The sequence below is a fragment of the Salmo salar genome, chromosome 06 (genome assembly GCF_965601325.2).
Source record: "Salmo salar chromosome 06, fSalSal1, whole genome shotgun sequence".
NCBI lineage: Eukaryota > Metazoa > Chordata > Actinopteri > Salmoniformes > Salmonidae > Salmo > Salmo salar.
The window spans coordinates 13,845,733-13,865,398 of record NC_138296.1 but is presented as its reverse complement, the minus strand read 5'-3'; the positions used below and the strand labels follow the sequence as shown (position 1 = coordinate 13,865,398).

At 43.5% G+C, this 19,666-nt stretch overlaps 1 protein-coding gene across 1 annotated transcript; it reads left to right on the top strand.

Moving 5' to 3' along the window:
• Nucleotides 1-645: 645 nt before the first annotated feature.
• On the top strand, nt 646-12,003 carry LOC145850346 (uncharacterized). Its single transcript, XM_082976128.1, has 3 exons — nt 646-690; nt 9,224-9,341; nt 10,506-12,003. The coding sequence occupies exons 1-3, from the start codon at nt 646-648 to the stop codon at nt 11,774-11,776; spliced, it is 1,434 nt and encodes a 477-aa protein (XP_082832254.1). The 3' UTR covers nt 11,777-12,003.
• Nucleotides 12,004-19,666: the final 7,663 nt, after the last annotated feature.

Sequence of the window (19,666 nt, the reverse complement as noted above, 5' to 3'; positions counted from 1 at the left end):
TTGAGCATGGCTGAGGTGCACCCATGACCAGCTCGCATAGCGGAGAAGGTACGGTGGGATTCGAAATGGTCGGTGATCTGTTTGTTAACTTGGTGTGCTTCTTCTGGTGTGCTGTGTATGGGGTCTTCTGTGGGATTAAAGCTGGAGCACTTTGTTTTTTGGCAATCACACTCCAGATTCTCTGTTGCAGAACATATGCAGCTGACATCACGGTAGAGAATTTTCCCAGTTGAAAGAGTGACCACTTGGTGGAGCCTCATTGTGGACGATATGGCTGGAAGGTCAGCTGGCATTTCTTCCACTCCATCCTCCACAGTTTGCTCCTGAATGTAAAACAATTTCACCTTCGATTGTCCCTCACTCAGAGCTTGGTACAGGGACAATGCTGTGGGGATATCAACTCTTTGGCTGACAAGCCTGTTGGCCCTGCTCTTCAATGTGCCACCCACACCATCTGCGGCACCTTTGCCCTGACTAGCTTCAAAGTAGTTCCAGGTTCCTCTTGTAAACCCCTTCATGAAAATGTCAGTACAAAAGAGGTAAAAATTGCCACTCTGCTTGTACTGTGTGTAGGGACCGTCGCGCAAAAAAACATCCGGGCATCTCTCTCGGACTTCCTTCAGGATGGGCTCCAGGTGTTGCCATATGGCAGGTGGTCACTTCAGTCTGGATGCCGATACAGTGCAGGAGGTAGGGGCAGATGCCCCCCCCCCCCCCCCCACACACACACACATATAGTAAACCCCAGTCTGCAAAGTGGCCCATTGGTGTGATGCACCAAAATGGACAGCTTGTGCTTGAGTGCTGTACTTGCAGCCATAGTTCTCAGAGAAGTCAATATGGACTGCACATTCATTTGCAAGGAGGTTCAGCGTCCGTGAGAAAGCATATTGCTGTATGATGTTATAGAGATGGTGCCTGAACTTCTGGAGCAAAATGTTGTTTCCACCAGCTCTTCTTGCGGGGCATTCAAATAATTTTTTCCAAGAGATCTTTGTGCTCTTTGTCCACAGTGGCCCACTGAAGGTAGGAGATGTGATCAGTGGCTTTTGAGTGTATTGGTATTATTGCTCACATTCCCCATACATACATTGCTCGCTTGTGGTATCCCACGTGATGGCATGTGTCAGGCTCTCCAAATTGGATGTGTAGATGATGTGCATCTGGTGAAGCTTTTAGGCAAAATAAAGCCTTGTGTTGTTTGCACATGCATGTGTCACGATCTGCCAATGTTGGATGCACAACCCAGTAGGAGGGGAAGTGTGCAGAACAGTGAGTATGATAGACGGAGGTTGGTATGCTCATCTAGGAACTTCAAATGGAGGGTCTTCATTGAATCCACCAGTAATCTTTTCTGCATTTTCTTTTTTTTGTCACCGTTTTCTTTTTTTTCCCAGTTGTGATCCCGCTGACATCGTCACGTAAAAATAATCATCTGACTGTTGATCTCAGCGTGGCAGCAATCCCCTTGTGCTTCTTCCTCTGGTACCCGTAGACATTTTAATTTACCAGTTGTGTCCACCTTCTCCTTGAAAATCCCAAAACCTCCTCTGCCAATCTCTGCAACCTGTACTTCAGGATTTTGCTGGTAACTATTCCTGCAATGACTTGTCTGTCACTCTCTCTCTTTGAATGTGTGTACTTGTTACGTACTTCCTCAGCTACTGCTGTATGAAACAACAGGGTTCTCCTTAGGGATGTGCCCGAGATTTGCCGAACCAACTTGTTGACTTTGGATCTTGGAGATGGGTGGTCCTTTTTCGATCGTTGGAGCTGCTTTCTGTATTTTTCTGCTCGCTGTTCGACTTTACTCAACTGATCTTGTAGTTTCTGCAGCTCCCTGTTTAATTTTGCTTTGGTAGCGCTCCTTTTTCTTCTCCCAAAATCATGTTGCCTAAAAGAAACACATAAACCATAAATATATTTGGTTACTTAACCATTTCACCTGCAGCAAAATAGACAGCGCCAGCCATTAACTGTAACCATATAGATACTTTCATTATTGATTTCACAGTAGCAACTTATTTGAGGGTCGTTACCCAGTAATTAATAGATATAAATGACTTACTAAGGATGGTTATTATAAAGTGTTACCCTTAATTATTACATATTATACCTATCCAGTAAAAGTGATGCCTATTTCACTGTTCATTGTGCAGATAGTTCCTTGTCTTTACTTAAGCGTATATGATTACCTGTTTCTTTGTTATTAAGCGCTCAACACAGAATAGCCGCATGTGTTACTCCTTCAAATCACTTGAAGAAAATATCCTATTTTATACAGCTACGTTCAATAGTTTTCTTCATACTATAAAATAATGCCATGGAATTCTAAGCAAATCTTGAAGGATTAGGATTACTTAATCCTATCCCAGGTATTCCTTAAAGAGGTGGGGTTTCAGGTGTCTCCGGAAGGTGGTGATTGACTCCGCTGTCCTGGCGTCATGAGGGAGCTTGTTCCACCATTGGGGTGCCAGAGCAGCGAACAGTTTTGACTGGGCTGAGCGGGAACTGTGCTTCCGCAGAGGTGGGGAGGCGAGCAGGCCAGAGGTAGATGAACCCCTGTGCCCTTCTTTGGGTGTAGGGACTGATCAGAGCCTGAAGGTACGTAGGTGCCGTTCCCCTCACAGCTCCGTAGGCAAGCACCATGGTCTTGTAGCAGATGCGAGCTTCAACTGGAAGCCAGTGGAGTGTGTGGAGGAGCGGGGTGACGTGAGAGAACTTGGGAAGATTTAACACCAGACGGGCTGCGGCGTTCTGGATGAGTTGTAGGGGTTTGATGGCACAGGCAGGGAGCCCCGCCAACAGCGAGTTGCAGTAATCCAGACGGGAGATGACAAGTGCCTGGATTAGGACCTGCGCCGATTCCTGTGTGAGGCAGGGTCGTACTCTTCGAATGTTGTAGAGCATGAACCTACAGGATCGAGTCACCGCCATGATGTTAGCGGAGAATGACAGGGTGTTGTCCAGGGTCACGCCAAGGCTCTTATCACTCTGGGAGGAGGACACAATGGAGTTATCAACCGTGATGGCGAGATCATGGAACGGGCAGTCCTTCCCCGGGAGGAAGAGCAGCTCCGTCTTGCCGAGGTTCAGCTTGAGGTGGTGATCCGTCATCCACACTGACATGTCTGCCAGACATGCAGAGATGCGATTCGCCACCTGGTTATCAGAAGGGGGAAAGGAGAAGATTAATTGTGTGTCGTCTGCGTAGCAATGATAGGAGAGACCATGTGAGGATATGACCGAGCCAAGTGACTTGGTGTATAGCGAGAATAGGAGAGGGCCTAGAACTGAGCCCTGGGGGACACCAGTGGTGAGAGCACGTGGTGCCGAGACGGATTCTCGCCATGCCACCTGGTAGGAGCGACCTGTCAGGTAGGACGCAATCCAAGAGTGAGCCACGCCGGAGATGCCCAACTCGGAGAGGGTGGAGAGGAGGATCTGATGGTTCACAGTATCAAAGGCAGCAGATAGGGTGAGAGGAGAGAGAGTTAGCTTTAGCAGTGTGGAGAGCCTCCGTGACACAGAGAAGAGCAGTCTCAGTTGAATGACCAGTCTTGAAACCTGACTGATTTGGATCAAGAAGGTCATTCTGAGAGAGATAGCAAGAGAGCTGGCCAAGGACCGGCACGCTCAAGAGTTTTGGAGAGGAAAGAAAGAAGGGATACTGGTCTGTAGTTGTTGACATCGGAGGGATCGAGTGTAGGTTTTTTGAGAAGGGGTGCAACTCTCGCTCTCTTGAAGACGGAAGGGACATAGCCAGCGGTCAAGGATGAGTTGATGAGCGAGGTGAGGTAAGGGAGAAGGTCTCCGGAAATGGTCTGGAGACGAGAGGAGGGGATAGGGTCAAGCGGGCAGATTGTTGGGCGGGCGGCCGGCCGTCACAAGTCGCAAGATTTCATCTGGAGAGAGAGGGGAGAAAGAGGTCAAAGCATAGGGTAGGGCAATGTGAGCAGAACCAGCGGTGTCGTTTGACTTAACAAACGAGGATCGGATGTCGTCAACCTTCTTTTGAAAATGGTTGACAAAGTCGTCCGCAGAGAGGGAGGGGGGGATTCAGGAGGGAGGAGAAGGTGGCAAAGAGCTTCCTAGGGTTAGAGGCAGATGCTTGGAATTTAGAGTGGTAGAAAGTGGCTTTAGCAGCAGAAACAGAGGAAGAAAATGTGGAGAGGAGGGAGTGAAAAGATGCCAGGTCCGCAGGGAGGCTAGTTTTCCTCCATTTCCGCTCGGCTGCCCGGAGCCCTGTTCTGTGAGCACGCAATGAGTCGTCAAGCCACGGAGCAGGAGGGGAGAACCGAGCCGGCCGGGAGGATAGGGGACATAGAGAGTCAAAGAATGCAGAAAGGGAGGAGAGGAGGTTTGAGGAGGCAGAATCAGGAGATTGGTTGGAGAAGGATTGAGCAGAGGGTAGAGATGATAGGATGGAAGAGGAGAGAGTAGCAGGAGAGAGAGAGCGAAGGTTGCGACGGCGCAATACCATCTGATTAGGGGCAGAGTGAGTAGTGTTGGAGGAGAGCGAGAGGGAAAAGGATACAAGGTAGTGGTCGGAGACTTGGAGGGGAGTTGCAGTAAAATTGGTAGAAGAACAGCGTCTAGTAAAGATGAGGTCAAGCGTATTGCCTGCCTTGTGAGTAGGGGGGGACGGTGAGAGGGTGAGGCCAAAAGAGGAGAGTGGAAAGAAGGAGCCAGAGAGAAATTAGTCAAAGGTAGACGTAGGGAGGTTAAAGTCACCCAGAATTGTGAGGGGTGAGCCATCCTCAGGAAAGGAACTTATCAAGGCGTCAAGCTCATTGATGAACTCTCCCTGGAGGGCGGTAAATTATAAGGATGTTAAGCTTGAATGGGCTAGTGATTGTGACAGCATGGAATTCAAAGGAGATAGACAGATGGGTCAGGGGAGAAAGAGAGAATGTCCACTTGGGAGAGATGTTCTCGGGGTATGCGAGAACACGTGGTCAGACGAGGAGAGAGCAGTAGGAGTAGCAGTGTTTTCTGTGGTAATCCATGTTTCCGTCAGCGCCAAGAAGTCGAGGGACTGGAGGGTAGCATAGGCTGAGATGAACTCTGCCTTGTTGGCCGCAGACCGGCAGTTCCAGAGGCTGCCGGAGACCTGGAACTCCACATGGGTCGTGCGCGCTGGGACCACCAGGTTAGAGTGGCAGCGGCCATGCGGTGTGAAACGTTTGTGTGGCCTGTGCAGAGAGGAGAGAACAGGGGTAGACAGACACATAGTTGAGAGGCTACGCTAATGCAAAGGAGATTGGAATGAAAATTAACTAAACAACTGGGGAAGCGAGAGAGCAGGGCCTCTGTCACTAACCATTCGCTGAAACACTCAAATATAACTATTCCAACTTCCACTTAGAAATTATAATTGATGTAAACTACAGTGGTTCAATGTTTCCAGGAATAGGCTCAAACTTAGTTTATTCAGCTAGATAACTTGGTACAGTATTCTTCCGTGAAACCCACCCAGTGCACCGTGTCTTATGACGCCGTAGCTAACTAGCATGCTAGCATCCAATAACACACGGTTAGCACCAATACTTGGTTACAACAAACTACCAATGGATCAATCGTGTCCGTGTCTAGTTCCTTTCATAACGCAGAAGTAATTAAGCGTTGGCTAGCTAACACAAAGTCAGTCCTGCTAGCTACACAAGTGGACTACACAACTCGAAAGCTTACGTTGCAAAAATCTTATTGACTAAAACTGACACAGTACTGCTAGCTGGTAGAGTTGGCTAGCTAGCAGTGGCTGCGTTTACCTTTATCTTTGATACAAAGACAACTATGTAGCTAGCTAACGTTACACTAATCAAATCGTTCCATTGTAATGTATTTAGTTTCTACAGTACCGCTAGTTGGTAAAGTTGGCTAGCTAGCAGTGGCTGTGGTGTTGTGATGTTGACGCCGTTTGGGAAAACGGCGTGAACGAACGAATACAGCTGGCTAGCTAACCTTGTTAGTTTCTCAAAGTTAGTTTCTCAAAGCTACACCTACACCTTTAGCTACACCTTTATCCTTGATGCACAGACAACTATGTAGCTAACTAGCTAACATTACACTAATCAAATCGTTCCGTTGTAATGTAAGGAATATAAGGAAATGTAATATTACCCACGGAGCGAAGAACAGCACGACTACTCACTCCAGCATCCGGAAGTCTGCGTCTGCGACTTCCGGATAACCTTAACTTCTGTTCTGACCTTGAAGTCTGGTTGAGAGCTGACTGGATATTCTGGTCTGACTGGAGGATCAGGGCTGATTGGAGGATCAGGGCTGACTGGAAGGGTGTTTAATCCTTCAAGTACCTTCTTCCTGGCATTACTCCTCATGAGCGCCTCTCCACTTTTTTTGCTGGGCACCCTGCTCTCTAACACTGCGGTCTTTTTGCCTTTTCTTCTTCCCTGTTTCTACGTCTTCCCTACACTTCTATTTTTCTAAGTACTGCTGTCTCTTCTGTTAATCAGCATCACGTCTGGCACGGTAGCGCCACTGCTTTTCAGCAGCGCTCAATGGTGTGCCAGAACTCTGTTGAATGATGTGGCAAATCGCGGTTCTAGTGTTGATTTTACTATAGATAATAGATTGTCCCTTCTGGGTGAACTGAAGAAGATACAACCCTGTTATTGTAGTGCAACCCTGTTACTTGAATTATAATAACAGGGTTTCAAGTAACAGTTGTAAATCAATGCTAATGTTAGCATCTATTCCTGAGAAAAAACTATCTGTTGAATGTAGCGTTACTGTCAAGGACAAACTTAGTTATATAAATAAAAACCTTGAAATGAGTTAGTCTTAATCTGATAATGAGTAACAGGGTTGTGTTGGTTAGAGTGACACTTGATCAAGGCTGAAAATATTGGAAAAATAAAAGACAGGACTTACCTTTGGTCTAACCATGGTGTTAGCAAATGGCTTGATGATATAATTTCCTCTGTCATGTGACTCAGTTTTTTTTTCTCTTCCTCTGCCAGGCTAAACAGGTTTCGGTAACAGGACTGCATGCATGTTGTGGGACACAACTTCAGTGCATAATGGATATCATTTTAAAATATGTTGATGATTAAACAAATTGTTTTGAACGATTACAAGAGTCATACCAAACAAAGTAGATTTAAAACTTATTTTAACTGTTATATTTGATGTGCAATTTGGTCATCAAGAAGGTGGGATGAGAAATGCCATTTTAGGTGTTGCTCGAGAGCTATTTGCTTTTAAAATTATTTTGGAACCACTTTTTTTCTACAATTATATTTACATTTTGTCTCAGGATAAGTATAATTTACACAAGAGCATGTTTTAATATTTTGGGCATGGATTATTTGAGTTAGTGAATTGTGCTTTATTTATTGTTTAGGCTAATTATTCAAAGCTCCCTTTGTTACTTTGTTTTAAAACTAAAATGCTTGATTGCATTTCAAAGCAGGAATTACTTGTCTGTGTGATGAAATTAATGTGTGCATATTATGTGTGACAAACAGATTTGTGTTTAACTTTTGGTTTTGTACACCCCCTTTAAGCAGCTGAAAATACAATAGTTTGGGTTATGGAAAAGATAATTGACAGTGGTTTAGATGCTACAATGATTCTCTACACTATACTTGCTTGTTTTGTCACATAAACTGACATTAGGCGAACTATAAACAATTTTGCAACCAGGAAATGGGGGAGCAATTTCTGCGTAGTGCATTTTTTTAAATAGTGTTTTATAGTGTTACATAATGTTTATAGTGGATACATAATGTTTTATAGTGTCACATAATGTTTTATAATGTTTTTATTCTTTTTTTTGTAGGCTTACATGTGTTGTTTTTTGGGGGGGGTCAGTTGCACCCCACGCTTGCTCTACTTCTGCCTAGATAATATGTTAAGGAATCCCTAATTGTCTTTCCGTCCTCCCAAAGTGTTCACTTATTCAATTCTCTTCACTGATTTGAAAGGAAATGACTGGTATAAAACATATGATGGATACACCCACTAGCACATGACTCCACCAATCCAATTACGTTTTTTTTCTCTCTCTTTGGTACATTTTCACAACTCTAAGCACAAAAATCTGTTTCAAAATTCTTAGGCCATTTTCAATTAATTACTTTTGAAAATATTTTCCTGTCATTTGTAAACTATACATTTATCTATAATTTAATGAAACTGCTAAAAACTGAACCACGAAACCAAAATTGTATAGTGTCGAGTTTGCGTACAGTTTGAAAACAACTGTATATAAATTGACATGAATTTAATTTAGGTTGGAAGGTAAAACCAAATAATTTATGGATTTGGCTGTAAATACTACACCACCCTTCAGCCAGTGTACTTCTATACAGTAGGGCAAAGTGGGTCACTGTGCTACCATTTGAAATGATGGTGTGGTGTACAATGTACTGCTGAAATACTTGGGTAGTAAATTACAGTTTATTCCACTCATTATCTGAATGTTGTTGATTTTAAATGTGGATGCTGTTACAGTAATAAATCACAGACAAGTGGATCTTGAGCAACGTTGCATTGGGACAAAATTGCATCAGGCTACATCAATACCTTTTTACTGTAGGCTTCTGCTACATGCCACAATATCCCTATATCTGATGGTTTCTTCTACATATGTGCTCTATAAGGATACTGAAACTGTAAGACTGACATTTTTCTCAACATGCTGCAAAAGTAGGATAATGAGCAGCAGTAGTTCTGGTGTTTTAGGTTTTTCATCACAGGTTATTTGAACAAATCATGATTTAGCAGGTGTTACCATCTTTCACATTTCGGAAAGGGAAGGGACATTTGGCCCGTATCAAGAGAGGGAGGAGGTCCTCATTCAGGTTCTGCTCCTCATTCTATAATCTCTTAACTCTGGTGAAAGATGTGTTCAACTCCAATGAATGCTCAATCAAAGTAATGAACATAAAATGGGGCATTACACGTGTTATCAGTTTTGGCATTTGTACTAAGAGTAAAAAAATATATAAACCACTTCCGTTTGAAAAATGTGGCAAAGTGATTTGAAAAAATATGTACATTTGTATAAAGTAATGAACGATTACACACTTCAGGAGAAAGGAGGTATTATAAGGATGCACCAATCAGAGATTTAGACTAAATGTATCAAATGTTTGGTCAAATATTCTATGTACAATACTTCCTGTGGTCACCAGGACAGAGATAGTCCGTCCCCCTCCAACCTGCCAGAGTCCCCTGGTCACAACTCTCCTGGTAGCACCTTACTGCTGGGTCTGAAGAGAGTGTCTGTGCTGCTGGTCGACTGCAGGAAAACAGCAGGGCAGAGTGGAACTGTGAGAGAAGGACACGAGGAGGGGGAGATTTGATTTCATCAAGTAAGAACAATGGGGTGTGTGGATGAGACTACAATCTGTTAATTGATTGATAAACAGTATACACTCAGTAGACAGTAAATTGTTGATCCAGTTTCGTGAATATGGGGGGGGGGGGGGGGGGGGGGGTTACCTAATAAACTGGCCACTGAGTGTATATTGATAAGGGCAGCAAGTAGGTTAGTGGTTAAGAGCGTTGGGCCACAAATCGTAAGGTTGCTGGTTAGAAGACGACTAGGTGAAAAATCTTTCCATGTGCCCTTGAGCAAGGTACTTAACCATAATTGCTCCTGTAATTTTCTCTGGATAAGAGCATCTGCTGTGAGAGGAGGAGGGAGATGGAGATTTCATTTCATCAATTAAGAACAATGTTGTGTGTGGATTAGACTACAATCTGCTTCTGCAACTTCTGTTAATTGATTGATAAACAATATATACTCATTGGCCAGTTTATTAGGTACACCCATCTAGTACCGGATCGGGCCAGCCTTTGCCTCCAAAACAGCCTGAATTCTCTGGAGCGTGGATTCCACAAGGTGTCGGGAAACATACCACAGGGATGTTGGTTCAAGCTGACGCAATGGCAACACGCAGTTGCTGCAGATTGGACAGCTGCTCGTTCATGCTGCCAACAGCCCGTTCCATCTCATCCCAAAAATACTCTGTTGGCTTTGGTCAGCAACAATGTTCAGATACACTGTGCCGTTATTTGTCTGTTTGTGGCCCGCCTGTTAGCTTGCACGATTCTTGCCATTCTCCTGCGACCTCTCGTCAATGAGCTGTTTTCACCCACAGGACTGCCGCTGACTGGATGTTTTTTGTTTGTCGCACCATTCTTGGTCAACTCTAGACTGTCGTGCGTGAAAAGTCCAGGAGGTCGGCCGTTTCTGAGGTACTGGATCTGGCTCACCTGGCACCGACGGTCATACCACACACAGTCACTTATTTAGCCAATTCTAATGTTCAATCAAACAGGAACTGAATGCCTGTCTGCCTGCTTTATATAGCAAGCCACAGCCGCGTGACACTGTCTGTAGGAGTGACCTATTTTCATGAACTGGGTATTGTACCTAAAACACTGTCCACTGAGTGTATAATGTTATATTGTTGATGTTTGTTTATGGACCCATATTTCCAAAACCTAGTTATTCAATGTCTGTTTCACAGGGGACTCTCCTAACCGTCGCTCTCTCAGTGGGAGAGACTTATCATCTGGGGCGCTTCAACAACAACATGTTGCTGACGAGGCAGAGAAGAGTCTCTCCCAATCAGAACACCTCAAACACCAGCACAGACGTACAGGGAAGAAATCTAACCACAGCTGCTCTGACTGTGGGAAGAGTTTCACTACACGGAGGTCCTTCATAATTCACCTACGTATTCACACCGGAGAGAAGCCTTATCGCTGTAATCAGTGTGGGAAGCGTTTTGCTCTAGCAGGACACCTGAATAGACACCAGCTAACACACACTGGAGAGAAGCCTTATAGCTGTGGTCAGTGTGGAAAGAGCTTCAATCAGTCAGGCAACCTGACTACACACCAGCGAACACACACTGGAGTGAAGCCTTATAGCTGTGATCAGTGTGGGAAGAGCTTTGCTCGGTCTGGAGAGCTGACTACACACCAGGTAACACACACTGGAGAGAAGCCTTACAGCTGTGATCAGTGTGGGAAGAGTTTTGCTAAAGATTCCAACCTAACTAGACACCAGGTAACACACACAGGAGAAAAGCCTTACAGCTGTGATCAATGTGGGAAGAGGTTTGCTCAAGCTTCCAACCTGACTACACACCAGCGAACACACACAGGAGAAAAGCCTTATAGCTGTGTTCAGTGTGGGAAGAGTTTTGCTGCATATAACACCTTCAAATATCATCTGAGAATTTATGAAGGGGAGAAGCCCTACCCCTGCCTTGATTGTGGGAAAAATTTTGCTAGTGCAGGAGCCCTAACCATACACCAGCGTGTACATACTGGAGAGAAGCCTTATAGCTGTGATCAGTGTGGGAAGAGCTTTGCTGTAGCTTCCACCCTGATTATACACCAGCGCATACACACTGGAGAGAAGCCATATAGCTGTGATCAGTGTGGAAAGAGCTTTGCTGTGGTTTCCACCTTGAATAAACACCAGCGCATACACACTGGAGAGAGAACTTATGTCTGTCTATGTGGAAAGGACTTTGCTCGAGCTTCCACCCTAACTATACACCAGCGAACACACACTGGAGAGAAACCGTATAGTTGTGATCAGTGTGGAAAGAGCTTTGCTGAGTCAGGGACCCTGAATTCACACCAGCGAATACACACTAGAGAGAAACCCTATGTCTGTCTATGTGGAAAGAGCTTTACTCATTTAGGGCAAATTAAAAAACACCAGAAAGCAAAAATGTGCCATATTTCATCTCCCTCCTATCCGACACCGGTTCCAGATCCATAAATAAAGGTTAAATAGAAAACATTTAGTGAATAGTCATATCCATCTCCCATTGTTAAACAGTTGACTTAGTCTGATCACCATGGTAACCTCTGTGCAGCATAATATGCAGCTCTGATCTAGGATCAGGTCTCCCCTGTGTCTATGTAATATCACACATTGGGATCTAAATGGATAAATGTTATCATAGAAGATGTCATAGTGAACCTATGTGTGTGTGTGTGGGGGGGGGGGGGGGGTTGTTGAAAATTGTATCGTGTTTCATATACTCATGATACTGTTATTAAATCTCATTATGTAGAATGTTTCAACAATTGGTGTATATTCAATTGACCAATAAATTCAATCCATTATCTTATAAACAAGATATCACTTTAATGTTATAGTTTTCTTGTGTGAGCAAAATGGCGCCAACAGAAAGGGTCGCCTCGCTTCTAGTCCAGCCGGGAAGAACTATTGGATATCAGAGTGACGTCAACTTACCAACATTAACGCCCGGAATACAACTTTCCCGATGCGGATCCTTTGTTCGCACCACCACCCAGGGCATTCGATCTGATTCCAGAGGCCGACCCAAAACAACGTCGCCGTAGAAGTGGTAGACGGAGCGGCCTTCTGGTCAGAATTGGGAGGCGTGCACACCACCCACAGCTTCCGAGTATATTACTCACTAATGTCCAGTCTCTAGATAACAAGGTAGACGAAATTAGGGCAAGTGTTGCTTTCCAGAGAGACATCAGGGACTGTAACATACTCGGTTTCACGGAAACATGGCTCTCTCTGGATATGTTGTTGGAGTCCGTACAGCCACCGGGATTCTTTATGCGTCACGCTGACAGAAATAAACATATCTCCGGGAAGATGAAGGGCGGGTTGTTTGTTTCATGATTAACGACTCATGGTGTAATCGTAACAACATATAAGAACTCAAGTCCTCCTGTTCACCTGACATAGAATTCCTTACAATCAAATGCCAACTGTATTATCTCCCAAGATAATTCTCGTCTGTTATTGTCACCGCCGTGTATATCCCCCCTCAAGCCGATACCACGACGGCCCTCAAACTTCAATGGACTCTATGAAAACTGGAAACCATATATCCTAAGGCTGCATTTATTGTAGCTGGGTATTTTAATTAACAAAGCAAATTTGAGAACAAGGCTACCTAAATTCTATCAGCATATTGATTGTTGCACTCGTGAGGGCAATACACTGGACCACTGCTACTCTAACTTCCGCAATGCATACAAGGCCCTCCCCTGCCCTCCGTTCGGAAAATCTGACCACGACTCCATTTTGCTCCTGCCTTCCTATAGGCAGAAACTCAAACAGGATGTACCTCCTGACGAGGACTATTCAACGCTGGTCTGACCAAGCGCAATCCACGCTTCAAGATTGTTTTGATCGCTTGGACTGGGACATGTTCCAGGAACCCTCAGAGAATAATATCGACTTATACGCTGATTCGGTGAGTGAGTTTATAAGGAACTGCATCTGAGATGTTGTACCAACTGTGACTATTAAAACCTACCCCAACCAGAAACCGTAGGTAGATGGCGGCATGTTCTGAAATTAACACCCTTCAAGCGCCAAATGCGGGTAGATTTTTCATTTGGCGAGTAAATCTTAGGTTATCCGCCACACTGACGGGTAAATGTTTGTACCAAAATAGTAATGTAATCAAATCTGGCATGATGGCTCAAAAATTACTCATGTTTGCCAGCCTACCACAGACCGTCTCTAGTGCTCCTAGTTTCGTGGCACAGTTTACCGCACAGTACATCATCTACTTGACATCGCTCACTTGCCACGGGTTTGCTGCTAGCTACTGTTCAATAAATAGCTATTATGTGGCGACATTTACCTGGAGTGAGCCAACCTTTTGAAACGAAAACCCACCGACGAAAAGGAGGACAAATCACAGAAAGTTGTGAGAGAAATGGAGGTTTGGAGATAAAGGCGTTTCAAGAAGCTGGCTACAGTAAGATGCGGAGGCTGTGGTGATGAATTGTTCTGTGTGTCACCAGTATGCTGAGGATAAAAGCAGAAACAACTAATTTGTTATCAGAAATAAAATGATGAAGCTGGAGAACATTCGTGACCATGAACACAGCAAGTGTCACATTGCGTGTCTGTGTCCCGGGCTCAATCAGAGCCTCTCCTCTTGACACCCTCTGTAACGGTACTAATGGCAATGTCAGAGCAGACCAGCACGAAGATGAAGATGCTGTTTAGGACTGTACATGCCATTGGCAAGAAGGTGAGACCACTTTCTGACTTCGAATGGATGTGCGAGGAAGTGAAAATGTTGTTACTCTTGTAGCTAGACTAGTACTTTTGTAGCTAGTTTTTTCAAGTCTATTTAGCAGACGTGGTCCAGTACTGTAGGTTATTTCTCAGCTCTTGATAAGCTTTGGTTCACCTTAAAATATTGTATAAATAACAAAATGATAGGCCTACTGATGATGATGATATGGATCTCCATGCTTTCCTATGGCTCTGTAACATTCTATTTTAATGTTCGTCTCCAGATGCTGTTTACATTTTGAAGCATTGTGACACAATTGACTTTACCTGCCTTATAGTGTTGATCCTAAAGTAAACAAAGGCTAGAAGGCTAATTTAGCACAATCAACTGACAGCTATATTGGATAATATGATTGTATTTTTAATTATTATTGAATTAATCTGATGTTCTTATTTTTGCGCTTTGGATGAGAAAAAAGGAATCGCTGTGGGCTCAACATATAGAAATGATAAGCAGGCCAAAGAGTTTATGCACCATATTGCAGAGGTTAGAGAGACTCTGAAAAACACTTTCTCTCCATGTCAGATGGCTCCACAGATGGTTCTGTGAAAGAGGAGTTAGTTTATGTCAGATTCTGTCACAAGGGCAAGATCGAGTCGAAGTTTGTTGGCAGCAAGTCAGTGGAGAAGGCAGACGCGCACACATAAGTAACGCCATCATGGAGGGAGTGTGTGATGAGTGGGGGAGCAAGTTGGTCGCTCTGGGAACAGATTGAGCTGCTGTGATGACCGGAGCCAAGAATGGTGTGGTCAGCCAGCTGAAGGGGGACAGGGCCTACATCATCGGCATCCACTGTATGGCACACCGCCTTGAACTGACCTTTTCTGATGCCATCCGATCCAACGTGATGTTTCAGAAAGTAGAAGACCTCCTCAGTGGGCTCTACAGTCGTGGCCAAAAGTTTTGAGAATGACACAAATATTTATTTCCAAAGTCTGCTGCCTCTGTTTGTATGATGGCAATTTGCATATACTCCAGAATGTTATGAAGAGTGATCAAATGAATTGCAAAGTCCCTATTTGCCATGCAAATGAACTGAATCCCCCAAAAAACATTTCCACTGCATTTCAGCCCTGCCACAAAAGGACCAGCTGACATCATGTCAGTGATTATCTCGTTAACACAGGTGTGAGTGTTAATGAGGACAAGGCTGGAGATCACTCTGTCATGCTGATTGAGTTCCAATAATAGACTGGAAGCTTCAAAAGGAGGGTGGTGCTTGGAATCATTGTTCGTCCTCTGTCAATCATGGTTACCTGCAAGGAAACACGTGCCGTCATCATTACTTTGCACAAAAAGGGCTTCACAGGCAAGGATATTGCTGCCAGTAAGATTGCACCTAAATCAACCATTTATCAGATCATCAAGAACTTCAAGGAGAGCGGTTCAATTGTTGTGAAGAAGGCTTCAGGGCGCCCAAGATGCGCCAGGACCGTCTCCTAAAGTTGATTCAGCTGCGGGATCGGGGCACCACCAGTACAGAGCTTGCTCAGGAATGGAAACAGGCAGGTGTGAGTGCATCTGCACGCACAGTGAGGCGAAGACTTTAGGAGGATGGCCTGGTGTCAAGAAGGTCAGCAAAGAAGCCACTTCTCTCCAGGAAAAACATCAGGGACAGACTGATATTCTGCAAAAGGTACAGGGATTGGACTGCTGAGGACTGGGGTAAAGTCATTTTCTCTGATGAATCCCCTTTCTGATTGTTTGGGGCATCCAGAAAAAAGCTTGTCCGGAGAAGACAAGGTGAGCGCTACCATCAGTCCTGTGTCATGCCAACAGTAAAGCATCCTGAGACCATTCATGTGTGGGGTTGCTTCTCAGCCAAGGGAGTGGGTTCACTCACTATTTTGCCCTAGAACACAGCCATGAATAAAGAATGGTACCAACACATCCCCCGAGAGCAACTTCTACCAGCCATCCAGGAAGAGTTTGGTGACGAACAATGCCTTTTCTAGCATGATGGAGCACCTTGCCATAAGGCAAAAGTGAAAACTAAGTGGCTTGGGGAATAAAACATTGATATTTTGGTCCATGGCCAGGAAACTCCCCAGACCTTAATCCCATTGAGAACTTGTGGTCAAGCCTCAAGAGGTGGGTGGACAACCAAAAACCCACAAGTTCTGACTAACTCCAAGCATTAATTATGCAAGAATGGGCTGCCATCAGTCAGGATGTGGCCCAGAAGTTAATTGACAGCATGCCAGGGCGGATTGCAGAGGTCTTGAAAAAGAAGGGTCAACACTGCAAATATTGACTCTTTGCATCAACTTCATGTAATTGTCAATAAAAGCCTTTGACACTTATGAAATGCTTGTAATTATACTTCACTATTCCATAGTAACATATGACAAAAATATCTGAAGACACTGAAGCAGCAAACTTTGTGGAAATTAATATTTCTGTCATTCTCAACTTTTGGCCATGACTGTATATGGCATTGTTTAAAGTAATTAAGTAATGTAATAACTTTTAGATTAATAATGTAATAAAACTGGTACAATTGAAGTCGGAAGTTTACATACACGTAGGTTGGAGTCATTAATAAAACTTATTTGGGATAGCCCCCTTTTTTTCAATTTTCGCCTAAATGACATACCTAACTGTCTGTAGCTCAGGCCCTAAAGCAAGGATATGCATATTCTTGGCACCATTTCAAAGGAAACCATTTGAAGTTTGCGGAGATGTGAATTGAATGTAGGAGAATATAACACAATAGATCTGAAAGAAGAAGATAAAAAGAAAAAAACAACTGTTTTTTTTTTCTACCACCATCTTTGAAATGCAAGAGAAAGGTCCCAGTTTGAGCCATCACTCTGGTTGTAATTCTGATGGTGTCCACAAGATGGGAGCAGTGTATGTGCAAAGTTTCAGACGGATAACTTGAAGTATGAGCGTTCTACATGACATTTAGAGTGAAGTCACCCAGGTACATTTGTGCAAATCGTGAAGGAGACATTTGCATTCATATTACATTTTTCTGCAAGAATATCATCAAATCTGTATACTTGGACTTTGATTTAGCTTTTCCAGTGTTAGTAGCCATATTATAAGTTCAACATTTGCAAAACAACCAGTTTTCATAACTTAATTTTTGTCCAAAAGGAAATTGCATGCTGTCGCAAAAGGTCAGCACCTGCATTTTGCGACAGTCACACGGTTTCCGGATACTCCCATAAGGTTAGCTCATTGGCTATCTAGATAGCTTTGTTTCACAAAGATAGTCGATCAAATGAAGACTGGCAGCATCATCGCCGTGCCATGAAGGCGTCGCTCTCTGACCAATTATGGTGTCCTATAGGATATACTACACCCCTAATGATATAGTGAAGTCTGGGTACATTCTAGGATCTCTGAGGAATGCATACAAATGTGATTTGACCGGTTGAAACAACACTTAGGGTTAGATTTTCACAGATTCCTTTCTTTGCAAATTGAACGAGTGGAAATACAAAATCGATCGTGCATGCTATATGGACCTTTTTAGGATATGAAAAAGGATTTTATCTAACAAAACAACACTTCATGTTATCTCTGGGACACTTTGGATGATACATTCTGAAATCTTGCTCTGATTTAAGTACACATTTCACCTTCAGACGTCTTGTTAACGGGACACCTATCCTAAGAAGTTATAAAACTCGTTTTTCAACCACTCCACAAATTTCTTGTTAACAAACTATTGTTTTGGCAAGTCAGTTAGGAAATCTACTTTGTGCATGACACAAGTAATTTTTACAGAAATTGTTTGCAGACAGATTATTTCACTTATAATTCACTGTATCACAATTCCAGTGGGTCAGAAGTTTACATACACTAAGTTGACTGTGCCTTTAAACAGCTTGGAAAATTCCAGAAAAAGATGTCATGGCTTTAGAAGCTTCTGATAGTCTAATTGACATCATTTGAGTCAATTGGAGGTGTACCTGTAGATGTATTTCAAGGCTTACCTTCAAACTCAGTGCCTCTTTGCTTGACATCATGGGAAAATCAAAAGAAATCAGCCAAGACCTCAGAAAGAAAACTGTAGACCTACACAAATCTGTTTCATCCTTGGGAGCAATTTCCAAATGCCTGAGGGTACCTCGTTCATCTGTACAAACAATAGTACGCAAGTATAAACACCATGGGACCACGCAGCCGTCATCCCGCTCAGGAAGGAGACGCGTTCTGTCTCCTAGAGACGAACGTACTTTGGTGCGAAAAGTGCAAATCAATTCCAGAACAACTGCAAAGGCCCTTGTGAAGATGCTGGAGGAAACAGGCACAAAAGTATCTATATTCACAGTAAAATGAGTCCTACATTGACATAACTGAATGGCCGCTCAGCAAGGAAGAAGCCACTGCTCCAAAACCGCCATTAAAAAAAGCCAGACTATGGTTTGCAACTGCACATGGGGACAAAGATCATACTTTTTGGAGAAATGTCTGATGAAACAAAATAGAACTGTTTGGCCATAATGACCATCGTTATGTTTGGAGGAAAAAGGGGGAGGCTTACAAGCCCAAGAACACCATTCCAACCGTGAAGCACGGGGGTGGCAGCATCATGTTGTGGGGTGCTTTGCTGCAGGAGGGACTGGTGCACTTCACAAAATAGATGGCATCATGAGGAAGGAAATTATGTGGATATATTGAAGCAACATCTCAAGACATCAGTAAGGAAGTTAAAGCTTGGTTGCAAATGGGTCTTCCAAATGGACAATGACCCCAAGCATACTTCCAAAGTTGTGGCAAAATGGCTTAAGGACAACAAAGTCAAGATATTGGAGTGGCCATCACAAAGCCCTGACCTCAATCCTATAGAACATTTGTGGGCAGAACTGAAAAAGCGTATGCGAGCAAGGAGGCCTACAAACCTGACTCAGTTACACCAGCTCTGTCAGGAGGAATGGGCCAAAATTCACCCAACTTATTGTGGGAAGCTTGTGGAAGGCTACCCAAAACGTTTAACCCAAGTTAAACTATTTAAAGGCAATGCTACCAAATACTAATTGAGCGCAAGTAAACTTCTGACCCACTGGGAATGTGATGAAAGAAATAAAAGCTGAAATAAATCATTCCCTCTACTATTATTCTGACATTTCACATTCTTAAAATAAAGTGGTGATCCTAACTCACCTAAAACAGGGAATTTTTACTAGGATTAAATGTCAGGAATTGTAAAAAACTGAGTTTAAATGTATTTGGCTATGGTGAATGTAAACTTCCGACTTCAACTGTAAATGTAATATCTTGTTGCTTAATATAAAATGTTGAATTGTTATCGTAATAACTTTTTCCACTTATTACATTAAGTTACTTTATCATGTAAGAACCTTTTAAATGAATAAAGTAATGACTGTGACCGATCATGTAATAACACAAACTAATGTTTTATGTGTTACTTCACCAATTGCAAACAGACACACACAAACCTAAGCACCTGTACTCACACACAAACACACACTCTAATAATCAAATTGTAAATGCTTGTGTTCCTAGCCCCAACAGTGCAGTAATATCTAACAATACACCCATCTAAAAGGAAAATAATGGAATTATTGAAATGTACACACCTGAACAATCAGTCACACACACACACACAC